We start from the raw sequence: 17,908 nt of genomic DNA, 5'->3' as shown, positions 1-17,908 counted from the left end.
TTATCATCATAAGGCTTGTTAAATGTAAAAAATAGTCAGTCACTAGATGGTGAGTTTTTCTGCTTTTTCCTCCTCGTGCTTCATAAAAGTACAGATAATCATAGTGTGCTAAACGATAACTGAGAGCTAAAAAAATAAGTTCTACAGTGACCGTAATAAGAATACTAAAGCTATTATTATAGCTAACTAGAGTTAACCACAAGAAATGTTATTTGAAATAAATGTAAAATTAAATTGTTAAAACTTATTTTATTTCAGCTAGTTGCCAAGGCAAATTTTCTCATTTTTATTTACGTTTTATCAGCTAAAGCAAAAACTATACAGACATATATAAATTAAATTTCTGCAACAATTAAACCCCTAAATATACAAATAAAAATGAATAAACTATTAATAAAAACGATAAAAATATCCCAATGATATTAAAAAATATATTTTCTTTTTTTTAATCTTGAACTTTTTATATTTGATATTTATGCCTGGTTGCACGCTTGTTTTGGTTTTTGCCTCCTCCAGCACCTTTCATTTAACCATAAGTATTTTTTTGAGTGGTTTATAAAAACTTTCTATAATACAGCGTTTGTTTACAGTAACAATTTAGGAGTAAAAACACCGTGCAGGCGGCGACAGCAACCTAAATCTCCGTTTTTGTTGTTGGTTTTTTTTCTTCGCCGCCGCCGTTAATAATTAATCGCGGTTTCTGCGAGGGTGGAATCCGTGTGTGTAGAGCTGTTCCTGAGTGTTAACCGTAGAAGATCAGGGAGGGCTGGAGTGATTTGTTCCCGCCTTAAACAGGTTCACTGATCCCAGTCTGACTCGGCGATATTCCTGCACGCGCACTGCACTTCTGATCTTCTGACACATTGTTTCAGTCCGGCGCGGATTAGAAGTCTCAGTGTTACATTGTGACATCGCGTGCCTCTGATGGTGATGATGCAGCGCTGGAAGGGGAGAGTCGCGCTGGTCACCGGAGCGTCTGTCGGGATCGGAGCGGCGGTGGCTCGCGCTCTCGTCCAGAACGGCATGAAGGTGGTCGGCTGCGCACGGAACGTGGACAAGATCGAGGTAAGCGACGGTCAAACGAGCTCTAAAACAGATTGTGAGCGCTCAAGGGCCTCAGCGCTGCTTGTGTTAGCTCAGTGCATCCCGAGTCAATCAAGTGCTTTTCCTCAGGAGACAGACAGTTCGTTCTTTATTTAGAAGTTGGGTGTTCAGTTCATTTGGAGAAATGACAGCTCAGCTACAATCGACCAGTGATTGATCGCGTGTGAACTATTGATAGGTTTCGCCCCGCCCACTTTACACTACAAAACAAAATCACACTACTGTACATATCGTATTCAGTTCAATACGATTTTACATAATTTCATAAGCCTAGACGAGTTTAACTTTGCTTTTTTGTTGTATTGCATAATGTTAGATATACTGTTATTTGGGTTTAGAAGTAGTTTACTCAAAAGTGAGAGGTTTCATTTTGTCACTGTTTTCTTAACATTTTAAACTCGCACACGAGAGTAGTATGATTCGTATTCTTCAAAACATCTCCTCTTGTCTTTCACAGAAGGGGGTTTGAACAACACGACAATGAGTAAATGACACTATTTTGAAATTATGGGTGCAACACAAGCACTGGTTGTAGAGTAAGTGTCAGTTTAAGAAGGACCAGAAGAGTTGTGTTGATCAGAGAGCTTCTCACTTCAACATTCCTCAAACCTTGCTCATAAGCTGTCAATCAATTAATCATGTCTTGTCAGTCATTGATGAGATTTTTCCGCCCTGCCCTTGAGTAAAAGACTCCTCCAAACTCTCACAAAAAACTGCATTTTTATAGTTCAGCGATTTTATACATATATATATACATATATATATATATATATATATATATATATATATATATAAAACATGTATTATATTGTTATATTATTAATTATAACTATTTAAATGTTAATTGGTTTATACTTTATGTATTATTATATGTATTATATTTATATGTATTGTATATTATATACAAATATATTAAATACAAATATTATATACAAATTTTATTTATTATATTATTAATTATCTATCCATCTTAGATAGTAAATACAAAATATATGTATGTATATTAATATAATCTTTGTTATAATATTATATATTTAATGTTTTATATATTTTATATGATTTTTATTCTAATATAGTGTTCCTGTAGCTCAATTGGTAGAGCATTGCGTTATCAAGCGCAAGGTTGGGGGTTCGATTCCCCGGGAACACATGATAGGTAAAAATTGATAGCCTGAATGCACTGTAAGTCGCTTTGGTCTGCTAAATGCATAAATTTAATTTAATATTTATAATATTTTTGTATATGATTATATTAGCTATTTTTTATTTATTTATTATATTAATAACATTTTAAAACATATCTAAATGCTGATTTTCTTGGGGACTGCAGGTTTTCTGTCTGGACAAGTGTAATGTATGATTACACTGTGCCAGATTTATAAAACAATAGCTGCTGAAATGTACTGCTGTAAAGATAAATGTGGAAGCTCATAATGACCTGTTATTGCAGCTTAGATTGAATGAACTGTCTCTTTACACAAGCAAGGAAGTCACAAGTTAACAGTGTTTTTATAGATGGTATCAAGATTTATTTAGGAAGATAAGGAAAAATTTGAAGTGCTGCTTTTTTCTTCTTCTTTTTTTACGAAACAAATGCTTTATTTCCTCACTGCTGGTTTATAAAATGACTTAAGTGTCCTGCTCTTTGTTTGTCTGTCTGAACAGTGCAGACCATTCATAATGTGTGTTATGAAGGACAAAGGTTGAAGGTTATGGCCTGGTAAAAGCTGCTCAGATTTACTGCAGCACTTTAAAGCTTTGATTTTCCCGATTAGTAAATGTTTCATTCCTGGAAATCCCTCTTGTATCATTTTGACAGTCTGTCAGTGTGTGTACATGTAGACCATCATTAAAGAGCAGACTCGAAGCTCTTTGCAGGTTTATCAACAACAAAGATAGGGATACAGTAAGTGGATATTTTATGAGATCCGTATCTGCATAGTGAAACGAGAGACAAGGTGAGCTTTGTGTCCATACAATCACAAGGCTGCACTCTAATTGTGTTTTTGGCTGTGCTTGTGTGTGTGTGTGTGTGTGTGATTGGGACTGTCCCTCAAGAATATAAACATTCACACACAGCAGCCTAATGCTTTGAGTGGATGTAAAGCAAAAGTGTTGTCACCATACTAAGATCTGACACCAATCCCAGTGAAATCTCACCTGTGGATTTGCCTGTTGGGAACTATTAGTAAAGCTGAGCTTTGCAGCCCTGCTTTTGTATTCCAACTAATCAGAAGGTGTGTGTGTGTGTAAAATGTAAAATATTTGACCTATGTGCCAGCTTTCATAATAGATGGCTTCAGGGCATTATTTATTTATTTAGTGCTTTATTTAGTTATTTTTAATTTGAGCCAAAATATTGAGTGATTTTTGTGATACACTGCTGGCAATATGCAGTGTAAATAGCTGTAATTTATTTATTTAAAGAAGATTTGAGTAATGCCTTTTTTGTTACTTCCTAAAGTTGTTACCATCATCACTGTTACAAATAGCAACATCCGACTCTATTAATACATCTGATTAATGGTGCTTTTCAACACCACTATACATAAGCTACATGACTCCAGAGGATGAGTATGTACAGTAGTTACAGTCCAGTCCAGTCGGATAACAGTCCGTTCCATTAATATTACAACACCCTCTCCTCTCTCCATACTGCTGTGAAAGCTCACGTTGTGTTTCAGGACTGAGCACTGGACGAGCATTTGTGTCTGTGTTTGGACTGATGGTTTGATGCTCCAACATCTTGATCACTTTCCTTCAGTTGCTTTCAGTTGGGTGTAACGTAAAAAATTTTCAATATCTTGATTTAGTCTGAATCTGCAGCAGTGGTGAGTGTGTCGTTCACTTGTCCTTCAAGCTCAGTCGATTCCCAGAAAACAAGTGGTGTGTGACACAGTGCATGCAGGCCCTCCGCTGGTGTCATGATCTTTACATAAGCTGCAATATTCCGCTGACCTTGGCAGCACTGACTGTTTTGTTGTGATCATGCACAGCACTGTACATGTTATTTAAATTTCTCTTAATGTTCTGAAACAAGTAGTAACATTTTTAAAAAGTTAAACCAATGTCCAACAAAACCCTTTGAGAAAAAAAAAACATTTCATGAACAGTGTACAAATGTTTTTCTGCTAATCTTTTGAGAACCTTGCTAGAACATTTCGTTAATTGATTAAACCAACATTGATATCTTGAAAGCCATTCCGAGCAGTGAATGAAACATCACACACTTAAGTGCAAATATCACATGCATGCTTGTGTTAGGCAGTATGATGAATGGGAAATGTCACTGTGCAATGTTGTTATTCCTGTCTGGAAGCTCAGCTTTCTCAAACCACAGTTCCCTGAACTGATCTTTCCAGTTGTCAGTTACAGTAATGGATGGCCTTTGTGTATGTTTTGTTGCAACTGAAGCATGCACAACCAAACACTTTTATAATGTGTCAGATTGCAAGGGCAAACATCAGACGATGACATCAGCCGCCCGTCCATTCATTCATGAGTCAACATCCATCAATCAGCTCTCTTTTCGTCTGGCTCTTAAAGGAACAGTTCACTTAGAAATTAGTGAATCTAAATATTTTATATACAATTATTTTCATAGTACACATTGTTTCAAAGCAGCTTATAATTTTAATATCTTCATTATATATATATAATTTCATTTAGCAGACTATAGAGCAAATTGACTCTTTTATTATCGTTGTTTCAAACTTGTATGCATTTATTATTTCTGTTAAACCAGGATAATATTTAAAAATTTTTACTCAGCTATTTTCCAGTTTGAAAATTGCAATTTCCATGCTTGCGTCCTCAAAAAAAATTAATAAATAAAATCTAATGTCATGCAAAAAAAAAAAAAAAAAGATTTTTTTTTTCTATATTGTGTTTAAATCATTAATTTTAGTTCTAAAATATTTTGTCTGCATGAAATTGATCTTTGTGGAGCAGGTCAAGGAACTTTTTTTATCTGCTTTTGTATGCAGCAGGAACAATTTGGTAATTTTGTTGTTGTTGCATGAATGAAAGAAGGATTGGAGTGACACAATTCTGACAATTGTTCATTTCTACAGAGAAGTAAAGCCAGTGAACTGCAGTGTGAAGTGAACTGTGCTCTATCAGATCTGAGAAAAGCACTAAGTGCTGCCTCAGTCGTCAGATTTAATGCCAAGTTTCACGGCTCTCGTAAAAGGCACTTAATCAGACCTCAAATAGCCTTCACAGACTCCGTGGTCTTCCGGTGGCTGAGGATCGAGGCGCTGCAGATAATTCATTCTGTCGTCTTGGCAGGAGGCTCATTGTATTTGTTTAAGCGTGTCACTACGGTGAATTCAGACGGACCGACTCTTTTATTTTTGCTTCTGTTGAGATCTCTGGGCTGTGTGCCAGCCGAAGTTTGAGGAAATAGGGTTTTTCCCCACTGTGCTTGGAAATGGATTGTGCTACATTCATTCACACTTGATGTACACTTGCCATGCTTTTGCTCTTCAGCTCTGTTTCAAAATCTAGTGAGCAGCCTACTTAGACAGCATTATAAGACCTCATAGCTTCACTATACAGACACAATGCTGTCTACTCCTAAGTTTTTGAGCGTTTATGAATGAAGTCTCTTCTGCTCACCAAGGCTGCATTTAATCGATCACTGTAAAACAGTAATTTTGTGAAAAATTATTGAAAATGTAAAATTGTAAAGCTGTATTTTCAGCATCATTCCTCCAGTCTTCAGTGTCACATGATCTTCAGAAAGCAGAATAATATGATGATTTACAGCTCAAGAAACATTTCTGATTATTATCAATGTTGAAAACATTGAAAAATATTTTTTATGGAATCCGAGATTTTATTTTCAGGATTTTTTTGATGAATAGAACGTTCAAAAGAACAGCGTTTATTTGAAATAGAAACCTTTTGTAACGTGATAAATGTCTTAACTGTCACTGTTGATCAATTGAATGTATCCTTGCTATAAAAGCATTCATTTCATAAAAGAAACTACTTAGCGCTGCACATTTCACCCCAGTACTGTGATTAACACACATAAATCAACTCATAAAATACTGAAAGTGCACTGACCACACAGCACATATAGTGCCTGCTGGTTAAGTTGGGCTTATTGAGACTAGATGTGTTGATTCAGCAGTCTCAGATCTATTGAATTTCACAGAGAGAAGCTAAAGAAAGCGAGAGAGCTGTGTATGAGACACAGTGCACATCAGCTTCACACCCAGCATGGAAAACAGCTCCAATACTGCAACACAAACAAAACATGTACCTCACACATGACATGAACATACAAAGTACTTTAAAGGGTCATTTCTATACTCATTCTACACTTGCATAGTCTTTTTTTATAAGTGCAAACATCATATGTCAAACTTTGCATAAAAACATGCTTGCTGTTATATAAAATCATTCATTTAAAAGTGCAGCTGTGCAGAACAATAACAGTACACAAGCATCTATGGGTCATGAAACTTCAACACACACAAATATGAGTTTTCAGTGGATCTGTGATTTCCTACCTAAATGAAAAGGCATATTTATAATGTACATTTCTTTCATCTTGAACTTCCCAACATTTGGCCAAATTAAAATATCGTTCTAGTTCAAATTCCAAAATCATCTTAGATGACCTTATAAGACTTCATCGTTTCAATGCAGACACAAAGCTTCAAAAACTTATTCAGTAATATTTTTAGATGTTTTATAGAAGTCTCCTCTGCTCAACGCTTCATTTATCTGTCAAAACAGCAATGTTGTGAATATTATTATTAACCTACAATTCAAAATAAATGTGATTTCTGTTTAAACATATTTTAAAAAGTTGTATAACATATAAATGCCTTTACTGTTTTTTGATTAATCTAATATGTCCTTGCTGTATAAAAGTATAATTTCAAAAAAAGAATCCTACTGACTTTGATCATTATAATATACATTTCTCTCAGCTTGAACCTCTCTGTTATGTAAATCGCCAGATAATAAAGCTGAGTCAGATATCAGATTTTTTTTTTTTTTTTTTTTTACAATATTGCATTGCATTTTGTGTTATCTAAAGGTCTTCTAAACTTTTTAGATTTTATTATAAGTTAAAAAGCCACATTACTTCAGAGTTTGTTCGGATGAGTAACAACTGTGATTATTGAATCCTAACATGCAGATGCTGATGTGTGTTTTGTCATGAGATAATGGAAGATACAGAGTCTGCTGCATCCTCCTGAACGCAAGCAAATTGTGATCAGCACTGATTTGGTAAGCATTTATGCACCATCACCTGATCTACATGATTCCTGTAGTCAGTCAGGTGCTAAAACAACACGAGCAGCCCATGCACACTTTACATTACAAATCACACAAATCAGCACTTTTGATGAATGGCTATGCTATTTTTAATTTTGTCATCACATCTGAATACCAACATTCGTGAGATTTTGTCAGCTGAAACTGTTCCGAAGGTAACTGATCTAAATATGTGTCTTTAGTTTGATTTTATTTATTTTTTTAGATAAAATTTGACATTTGGGGTAAGATGAGCCACCAGAATTAACACAGAAGGCCCAAATTGGCATGCTATTCTATTTTTTCTTATACTTCTTATAATTAATGAGCTTAATATTCAGTTTTTCAATGAATTCGATGTACATTTCAGACATCTTCGCTTTACATTAAAACCTATAAGCCAGTTGAGTAAAATCTTTCAGTCATATAATTATATATATATAATTTTATTTATGGTTCAATGATACAGTGACATTGGGGTGAACAGTATGCTTTAAATCTCAATATTTTTCAGTGCTTTTGACAATGTTCAATATTTATCTGTATTTATGTATTTGCTCTAATGGCTTACAATGGTCATTTGTTTTTAGCAAAGTTGATTAAAAATTATTAATGCAAGATTCATAGATTTCACTAAATAAATAGGATAAATATTACCATTTAATGATTTATATATATATATATATATATATATAAAATATATTAAAACTTATTTTATTTTAGCTAGTTGTCAAGACAATAGTTGTAATTTTTGTTTTATTTAAGTTATTTAACATCTCAGTTCTGACAGTGTTCAGTGTTCCTGTGGCATTATGGGATATCAGCAGGTCCATTGGTTGCAGCTGATGCCGTTTCTATTTTCAGCGTTCTCCGTAGTGTGTGTGTATTTATAGTAAACTGTGTTGTGCAGATGTGTGTCAGTTGGAGCCGGTTGATTAAATCTGGCCTCACAGGTTAGTTCAGGTGTTACACATCACTGATCCTGACCGGCCGGACCCATCCTGTCCTCTGATCTCTGTGCAGGAGAACTAAATCAACAGCGCTAATGATCCAGCATTAATGAACCGGCTGGCATCTGTGCGGTCTGAATCATTCAAACCAGTCTTATTTGAATGATGTTAATGAAAGATTCAGCCCAACCTTTGGACAGTTGTAATTTATCATAGCTGGAAGTGTTTGTTTGTTTGTGTGTGTGTGTGTGTGTGTGTGTGTGATTAATCAGAAGCACCTCTGCTCCATGTGACCATTTACAGTGTGACCTCATTCACCAACTCCTCTAACACTCTTCTTCTGTATGTGTGTGTATATAAGTCATTTAAAAATATTATTTAAGAAACTAATCATTTAAAAAGGAATTGACAGGAATAATTTAGTCAGCTGTTACTATATGATTAAATTAAGACATTTATTTTCACATTTATTAAGTAGATATTCAAGTTAGTATTCATTATATTAAACAAAAATTGTAAGATATAAATTACGAGCAACAGAACCAAGTAAATAAACTGTAGAACAAAGATGCAATTGAAGTACTGTACTTGAAGTGTTTTACAGTAGATTTAACTTAAGTATCAAGTAAATAATGTAAAAGTTATTATGGGAGGAAAATGCACACACACACACACAATCATATATATATATATATATATATATATATATATATATATATATATATATATATATATATATACACACACACACATACAGTATACATATATAAAGATCAATAAGATGTTTTATATCTTTGAAAGAAGTCCCTTATGTATGAAAGAACATTTCTGCCACAGAATAAAAAACTAATTGTAATTGTGACTTTTTATTTCGCAATTCAGACTTTTTATTTTATTTTATTTTATTTTATTTTATTTTATTTTATTTTATTTTATTTTATTTTATTTTATTTTATTCCTGTCCCAATGAATCAGCCTTTCATACTTATTCCAAAGGTGCATTTATTTAATCAAAAATACTGTAATCATGTGAAATATTACAATTTAAAATAGCTGTTAGTGCTGTAGATGTATACTTCAATATGGACTTATGGAGTATTGACATCATCAGAACTGGTGAGTCTGACAGCCCTCGTAAGCAGTGTCTGATTGAATTAGTTATGGCTATTGTACGTCTGAGCTGTTTTTGGCTCTTTTGTTCACTTACAGTTTCAGATCTGCAGCTTTACTAATGAAGATGTGAATATACAGTGACAGGCCAAATTCGCTGCAGGTGAAAGGAGACAGAAAGAAAGAAAGACCTGTGTGTGTGTATTTACAGACATCCAAACATCTCTCCTTCACCAGATTTTTTCTGCTCTTGTTTTACGACCTATTTCCATACAGTCGTAAGAAAGTGAAATTGAGAGCAGCTCATCATGTTATATATATATATTAGTATACTTTTTAGACCTGCAGGATTATGTTTGTTGTTGATTTTTTAAATTTCAAGCTTTAATGTCATCCACCTGTTTTATTTTTTTTTACTGTTACATAAAAAGTGGTTCATTGAAATTATTTTTTTTATTTAATTTGACTCATGTTTTCAGATATGTACATGTTTGTTTGTTTTTGTTTTTTTTGTAAGTGCGACTTTATGACTTTCTTTCTAAGAACTATAATTGACAGCATATACAAACAAAAATCAACTTTTTTTCAATGCAAGAAATTAGTAAACATAACAGTTCCCCCAATCTGGACTAAGTTACTGATGTAAGTTTTAAACCTTTATCTTGCTCAGTTCGGAGTTCGGACATTGATAAATTGACTGTTTTCTTGTATTGTCAGCACATGTTTTTACTGTTTGCCACTGTAAAGCTGCTTTGACACGATCTGTATTGTATAAAGCGCAAAATAAATCAAGGTGACTTGACTTGACATGTTCTCTCACTTAAACATAAAAATTAATTCGGTATCAAAACTCTATCCTTCCACTGCGGGAAACCAAGCTGCATTTTACGATCATTATATCGATTTAGATTATTCTCATCATTTTAAAATGAACTTTCTTTGCATTATTAAACTGGACTGAAACACGAAGGCATGTAATGATATTTCAGGACACTGTCGGAGCAAGACCTGAAGAGCAACACTACTAAGGCAGCTCAATGGGTTTTGGCACAGAGCCGTATGTGTTGTGCATGTGAGTGTAAGTGAGTCGACTCCAGCTGTTTGTCAGCGCTATTGAAGAAAAGCATGCAAGTGAAAGCCCATCAGTGCTTTAGAGACCCGTGTGTGTGAGAGAGAGACTGGACATGTCCCGTCATCCATCAATGTCAGTGTTTTATCCACTTAGTGATTTTAGATGCAAAGTGTATGGATTGAATAAAAATTGAAAATGGAAAAAGGTAGGATTGAGGAGGGAGTAAATGGAGGAAACTGCTCTGAGCATAAGAGAGAAACTAAGTTTCTTTTCTTATTATTAAGTGTGTGTGTGTGTGTGTGTGTGTGTACTGGTATATATGGTTTATTAGGACACAAATATGTATAATAAAATGGGTACTACAACATAAACATGGTTCATGAGGATACTTCCTGTGTCCCACGTAAAACAAAAGGCTTAAAAAAATGAGGGAAATGCTGCAATCATGATAATGGCTTTTGTAATTGCACATATATATGCGTGTGTGTGTGTGTGTGTGTGTGTGTGTGTGTGTGTGTGTGTGTGTGTGTGTGTATGTGTAAATACTAGAGTAATTATGCTGAAAATTCAGCTTTGCATCACAAGAATAAATTCTATTTTGAAATACATTCACATGGAAAACACTTATTTGAAATTGTAATACGATTTCCCATTTTTACTGTATTTTTAAATGCAGCTTTGGTGAGCGAATAAAACCTCAGTGTACCACATTTGACCACAAATCTATCAGCAGCAGTGACGCATCTAACAGTGTTCTTCTTATGATCTCAAACATAAGACCTGAAAGGTCACAGTTTTCAAACCTTTTCTGTTCTGGTCCTTGCAGAAGCTGGCAGCCGAGTGTCAGAGCGCGGGATACAGCGGCACTCTGATCCCGTATAAGTGTGATCTGTGCAATGAGGAAGAGATTCTGTCCATGTTTTCAGCCATTAAGACGTTGCACCAGGGAGTGGACGTGTGCATCAACAATGCCGGCCTGGCTCACAACGAACCGCTGCTGAACGGAAGGACAGAGGGCTGGAGGAATATGATCGATGTAAGTTAAAAACACACACATCATTACTTTTGCTGTCTATATAGGCAGCATCCCGACAGACTGATTTCTGTCTCATATACTTGCATAAAGTTGCAATGCTGTGCTGTTAAATGCAGAGTTGCTATCCTAATGTTGCTGCCTACTTTTTCATCATTGCGTCTGAAAATGCTGCCTACATTTTAAAACAGCCATGGATTGGTCAAACATTTATCCATCACTTTTGCATATTTAATTTGCACTCACCTCTTCAGCACTTCATCAAGTGCAGTTAAATAAAGCGCTGAAGGCACTCAAACAGCTCTTCACTTACTTGTTTACTGCAGTTCTCACTCAAAACCACTTTTCCTAACTGAACAGCTACTTGAGCGACGGCAGCTGTTGCCCGTGCAATGTAGATCTGCAATGCCAAGCTCATGGGTTTGATTCCTAGGCAATGCATGAACTGAAAAAGTGTAAAAATAGAAGTTGTTTTTGTCTGTGAAATGCATGAATTCAAATATTGATTCACCAACAAACTATTGCATTGAGTGAGTTTGATTCATGCAATGATATCTGCAACCTTCATTTAGACTTAAGCCCAAACTCGGCCCATACCCGAGATAAAAAAAAAAAAAAAGTTTTGCAATGAAGTTTATATACTTCAAAAACAGCAATTTTACCAACTCATCGCTGAGAAATATAATGCAAAGGGGCAGTTTCAAAGCTATTTTATTAAATGTTTCTGTGCACAACAGCGTTTCTGTGTGTGTGCTGCACGATCTCCGTGTGCAAGTAATGTGTGTGTGCATCAATGAAAGCAGCGTAGATACTGCATATAGTTTTACTTAAGCTACAAACTCGATGCTATTCATTAAACATTAACGTTAAACATTAGCAGACCACTACCTTCATTTGAAGACATGCCATAGTATTTTCTCCTTTCCTTTCTCATTAACCCATTTCCCCTCTTGATACATTGTCATCTGTGTTTTGTCCAGTGTTATACACTACATTACTCATCTATTATTTTCATTTTAATATTAAAAGAATTGGCTCATTTAATGGAAAGCGCTTTGTACAAACTCCTCTGAGATGTTTATTTCCACAGCATCTCTGCTCTCTTGTAATATTTGCCAGAGCTTGATGTTTGTAGGTGACACTGACGGACCGCTCACTTACTGTATATAACACACAATCACTGCACATAAACAAGGCTTTTAATCTTTGCAGGATAGAGAGTGCTTCAAAAGAAAACAGGCCAATATCAGTATTTTAGGATTATTATTATTTACTTTGATCATTTTTACTAATATTTTTAATTAAATTTTTCAATTTATTTTATTTTGAAAGTGACGTGACATTCAGCCAAGTATGGTGACCCATACTCAGAATTTGTGCTCTGCATTTAACCCATCCGAAATGCACATACACAGAGCAGTGAACACACACACACACACACACACTGTGAACACACACCCGGAGCAGTGGGCAGCCATTTATGCTGCGGTGCCCGGGGAGCAGTTGGGGGTTCGATGCCTTGCTCAAGGGCACCTAAGTCGTGCTATTGAAGGTGGAGAGAGAACTGTACATGCACTCCCCCCACCCACAATTCCTGCCGGCCCGGGACTCGAACTCACAACCTTTCAATTGGGAGTCCGACTCTCTAACCATTAGGCCACGACTTCCCACGACTTCTGACTTTTGTTATATGCTTTTGACATTTTTATTGTCTTCTATTTATAAAATAATTGTATTTATTTATTTTTATTTTTATTTTATTTTTTGTGTCCAATTTTTTTTTTTTTTTTGGTTTAATTCAGTTTTTAGTACTTCAGTTAGATGCCAAGGCAATACAATTTTTTGTGTAGTTAAAGTTGACTCACTAAAATGACTAAAACCAAACGTTTTCATTTTTTAATTTTAATTTTTATTTATTTATTTATTTAATTTTTTAAATTCTGACTTTTTTTCCTCACAATTGAGAAAAAAATCTCCAAATAGGCTTATTTTTTTATTTTATTTTTGCAAAATATAAATTATTATTTTCTTTTTTTAAATAGTAATTGCCTGGGCAATTCTTTTACTTGCATTATATTCAAGGTACACATTTTATCAGTTGTATCGGATTCGATCCCAGGGCCTTGGCGTTGCTAGCATCGTGCATTACTGCTTCAGCTACAGGAATGATTTTGTGATAAAATATGACCTAGACATTATCTGGTTCTTTATCATCGATTCATTCACCATCTGTGTTCCTGTGCAGGTCAACATACTCGCTCTGGCCATCTGCACACGTGAGGCCTACCAGTCCATGAAGGAGAGACACGTGGATGACGGACACATCATCAACATCAACAGGTGCTGAGCTTTACTGTGTGTCTGAGGCGTTTAACAGCAGAGATGTGCTGCTGAACACACTCACACTCACCTGAGGCTGTTTCTGCTCTTCTCTCGGCAGTATGGGGGGTCACAGGATGGTGCCCTGCGCTGACGAACACTTCTACTGTGCCACCAAATACGCTGTGACCGCTATGACAGAGGGACTGAGACAGGAGCTACGGGAGGCCAGAACACAGATCAGAGCCACGGTGAGCCCACGCACACACACACACACACACAGACGCACACACACTCGCACGCGCACACGCATACGCACACGCACACACACACACTCGCACACACTCGCACACACACACACACAGACGCACACACACTCGCACACGCATACGCACACGCACACACACACACTCGCACACACTCGCACACACTCGCACACACACACACACACACACACAGACACACACACTCGCACGCACATGCACTCGCACACACACACACACACTCATATATTTACACACACACACACACACACACACACACACACACACACACACACACACACACACTTATTAAAGTTAACTCAAAACACATGTAGTTACTTAAAATAAAATTAACCTTATCTAAAATAAAATATAAACAAAAAAACGTATTTTATTTCAGCTAGTTGACAAAGCAACATTTTTTCATCTTCATTTATTATATACTAAATAAGTAAAAATGTGAAAACTATGTAGACATGTTTAAAAAAAAATAATAAAAATGACAGACACACAACAAAATAAGTAACTCAATTTAAAATGAAAACGGAAAAATAAAAATAAAAATAAAAGCAAATTCTAAATATTAATAAAAACTAGAATAGTATCTCAAGGACCCTAAAATAGCAGGGGTATTTATAACCTAGATCAGGGATTCCCAAACTATGGTTCATGAGCTGATGGACAGCCAATAATTAATTGAATAAAAAAAAAATGAAAACAAAACAATTAATAATTTTAAAATAAAACGCATATTTAAAAAACTTGTCACCATTAACCAGCATCAGAGAACTGTGAATATATAATATAATATTAGGTAAAATTGTTTCAGATGACAAAAATGTAAACCCCTGAGAATAAAATAAAAAATTAAAATGTAAAAATATTTTAAGTTAATATTTAAGGTCAAAAGTTTTCGTATAACAAAATAGTTTGTGAACCCCATCATCAGATAAATGGTAGTTTTAAACGTACACTTCAGCTGAGGAAAAGCTTCGCAAAAAATTATTTGAGATTTGAGTTCCACCTCTGAAATTATTTTCAATCATTTAAGATGCTGTTGTAGATAATGCAGCCTTTCTGAAATCTTACCAATTTACCAATCTTGGCAATTGAATTAATTTAGTAATCTGATGCCATTATGTAATAATGAAACCAGCATCGTCGTAATTATTAACCTATCAATTTTCCTTTTTCCTAGAGTATATCACCTGGAATAGTGGAAACTGAATTTGCCTTCAGGCATCACAACAGCGATCCGGAGAGAGCCGCGGCTGTTTATGAAAGTATGAAGGTAAACGGATGGCGTGTGTGACGTGTCTCTACATACGAGTCCTGCTGTTTAACTGCATCATGAACTGTCTTCTGCAGTGTTTGAAAGCAGAAGACATCGCCAGCGCCGTCACATACGTCCTGAGCGCACCTGCTCATGTCCAGGTGAGACCAAAATAAACACACACTACCAGTGAGACATGTCCCTTCAGCAGCAGATCAGCATATCAGAATGATTTCTGAAGATCATGTGACACTGAAGACTGGAGGAATGATGCAGAAAATACAGCTGCGCATCACAGGAATAAATTATAGTTTAACAGATTAAAGTAGAAAACACTTATTTTAACTTGTAATAATATGAGGTTGAATTGCATTTGCAAATTGTGGATCCATGATTTGTCTGGGTGTTTTCAACTATCAGGTTAATTGTCCACAAAGTCTAAAGTTTTTTTAACTTTCTCTTCAAAACCTGAAAATGTCCATCTCAATCATTTATTAAATAGCAAAACCATGTGCAGTTTGAAATGTTTTCAGATAGACAGAACAGCTTTCACTTTAAAAGAATAGTTCACCCACAAATTTGAATTTGCTGAAAATGTTCACCCTCAGGTCATCCAAGATGTAGATGAGTTTGTTTCTTCATCAGGTTTGGAGAAATGTAGCATTGCATCAGTGTCTCATCAATGGATGCTCTGCAGTGAATGGGTGCCGTCAGAATGAGAGTCCAAACAGCTGATAAAAACATCACGATAATCCACACCAGTCCAGTCCGTCTGTCAACATCTGGAGAAGACAAGAGATGCATGTTTGTAAGAATCAAATCCATTAAGATGATTTTATCTTAAATTTCCAGCTAAAATATGATTCCATAATCCATTATGATGCTACAGTGATAAAGTCAATCTCCTGTTGTCTCTCAGATTAAAATCCAGCCACATATTTGTTTAGAGCTTTTTTGATCAGTGCAGATTTCTCTCCTGATTCAGACCAGAGAATTTATAACTGGAGGAAGCATCATAATGGATTATGGACTCATATTTTAGCTGGAAATTTAAGCTAAAATCATCTCAATGGATTTGTTTCTTACAAACATGCATCTCTTGTCTTCTCCAGATGTTGACTGCTGGACTGAAGTGCTGTGGATTATTGTGATGTTTTTATCAGCTGTTTGGACTCTCATTCTGACGGCACCCATTCACTGCAGAGCATCCATTGATGAGCAAGTGATGCAGTGCTACATTTCTCCAAATCTGTATCTTGGCTGGCCTTTGACTGAGAACATTTTCAAGTATTTTTCAAGTAGTGATAAACGGTGTGAAAGATACAGCTAGGATCGATCTGTATTTAATTTGTCAAATTGAATGAACGGGTTGGTCTCTCTCTCTCTCTCTCTCTCTCTCTCTCTCTGCTGTAGATCGGTGATGTTCAGATGCGGTCGGTGGAGCAGGTGTCGTAGGAGCGAGCTGGAACAAGACGACAGGCAGTGGGTGACACCTACTGGGCAAAAACACCTTTAACACCTAGTTTTAAAAAACTGATTGAAGGGAATAATAGTGTTTGGGTTTGCAGATCGGATCGAATCTGAGAAGGCAGCTCTGTGTGTCTCCATCTGATGCTCGGGAGTGTCAGAGAGTGAGATCACCTCTGTTTAAATTCACAGATGCACACAGTCTGCTGCTGTCGCTAATATAAGGGGAAACTTACAGGCTTTTCTAAAAACACACAACCTGAGAAACTGGAACAAAAGTATGAAGATTTAAAGTGTGTTACTGTTTGATACAGTCATCTGAGAGCAGTGTGCCATGAAATTAGTTTTTTAGGTCATATTACATATCTGTTTGAGAGTGTGATGAATAGAAACTGCTCGCTGCTCGGTGAGGTGATGTTAGTTAGCCTACTGTAATACTTTTTTATGAGTATTCTAACTTGAATTGTAAATCAAGTGCGTGATTTTTCACGAGAGAAACCCGTTTGACTGCAGTCACACTCCGAATCAGGAACCTGATGATAAACCTTGGTTTTTACATTGAACTTTCACTGAATGAAAGGTACGACACTGGCTTCTTTCACAGGAAAGTACGAAAACACTGTTGAGGACTTGAAAAGAAATAATACTTGATATAGTCGATTCTTATGGATTAAACTTGATTATTATTATTGGTTATGGACAAATTCCTTTCCTTTCACTGTATGTCACCTCTGCAAAACAATTCAAAACTTGTTTGTGTGTGTGTGTGTGTGTTTCTTTTCTATTAAAATATAAAAAAATCTTCTAATATTTGGGAAACTACCCTTAATTTCATCAATGGAAGCTTAAATGAAATTATATGAAATAAATCAAATTCAGTACTTGAGTATCATGAGGACCTGTCCAGTTCACATTCACCAGAAAATTAAGATAATATTTTGTGACATTATTTTAATGAAAATTAAAAAAATTATTAGACAATTAGTATTTCTCTAATAATAATAAAGTCCTATTAAAATTGAGTATTTGGTATTATTT

General features: G+C 35.4%; 1 protein-coding gene across 1 annotated transcript; it reads left to right on the top strand.

Moving 5' to 3' along the window:
• Positions 1-722: 722 nt before the first annotated feature.
• LOC132131730 (dehydrogenase/reductase SDR family member 11-like) lies at positions 723-17,019 on the top strand. The gene is made up of 7 exons (XM_059543826.1): positions 723-1,065; positions 11,342-11,551; positions 13,794-13,888; positions 13,989-14,118; positions 15,329-15,421; positions 15,499-15,564; positions 16,817-17,019. The coding sequence occupies exons 1-7, from the start codon at positions 925-927 to the stop codon at positions 16,856-16,858; spliced, it is 777 nt and encodes a 258-aa protein (XP_059399809.1). The 5' UTR covers positions 723-924; the 3' UTR covers positions 16,859-17,019.
• The last annotated feature ends 889 nt before the right edge of the window (positions 17,020-17,908 follow it).

This window comes from Carassius carassius, chromosome 4, assembly GCF_963082965.1.
Source record: "Carassius carassius chromosome 4, fCarCar2.1, whole genome shotgun sequence".
NCBI lineage: Eukaryota > Metazoa > Chordata > Actinopteri > Cypriniformes > Cyprinidae > Carassius > Carassius carassius.
The sequence above is the reverse complement of the archived record's forward strand: the minus strand, read 5'-3'. Positions and strand labels throughout refer to the sequence as shown.

What these genes read in the sequence shown, in the direction of transcription:
- LOC132131730 (XM_059543826.1), top strand. Translation starts at nt 925, where the DNA reads ATGGTGATGATGCAGCGCTGGAAGGGGAGAGTCGCGCTGGTCACCGGA. An exon ending in GGAACGTGGACAAGATCGAG is followed by an intron (nt 1,066 to 11,341) that starts GTAAGCGACGGT and finishes TGGTCCTTGCAG; the next exon opens with AAGCTGGCAGCCGAGTGTCA. An exon ending in CTGTTTATGAAAGTATGAAG is followed by an intron (nt 15,422 to 15,498) that starts GTAAACGGATGG and finishes TGTCTTCTGCAG; the next exon opens with TGTTTGAAAGCAGAAGACAT.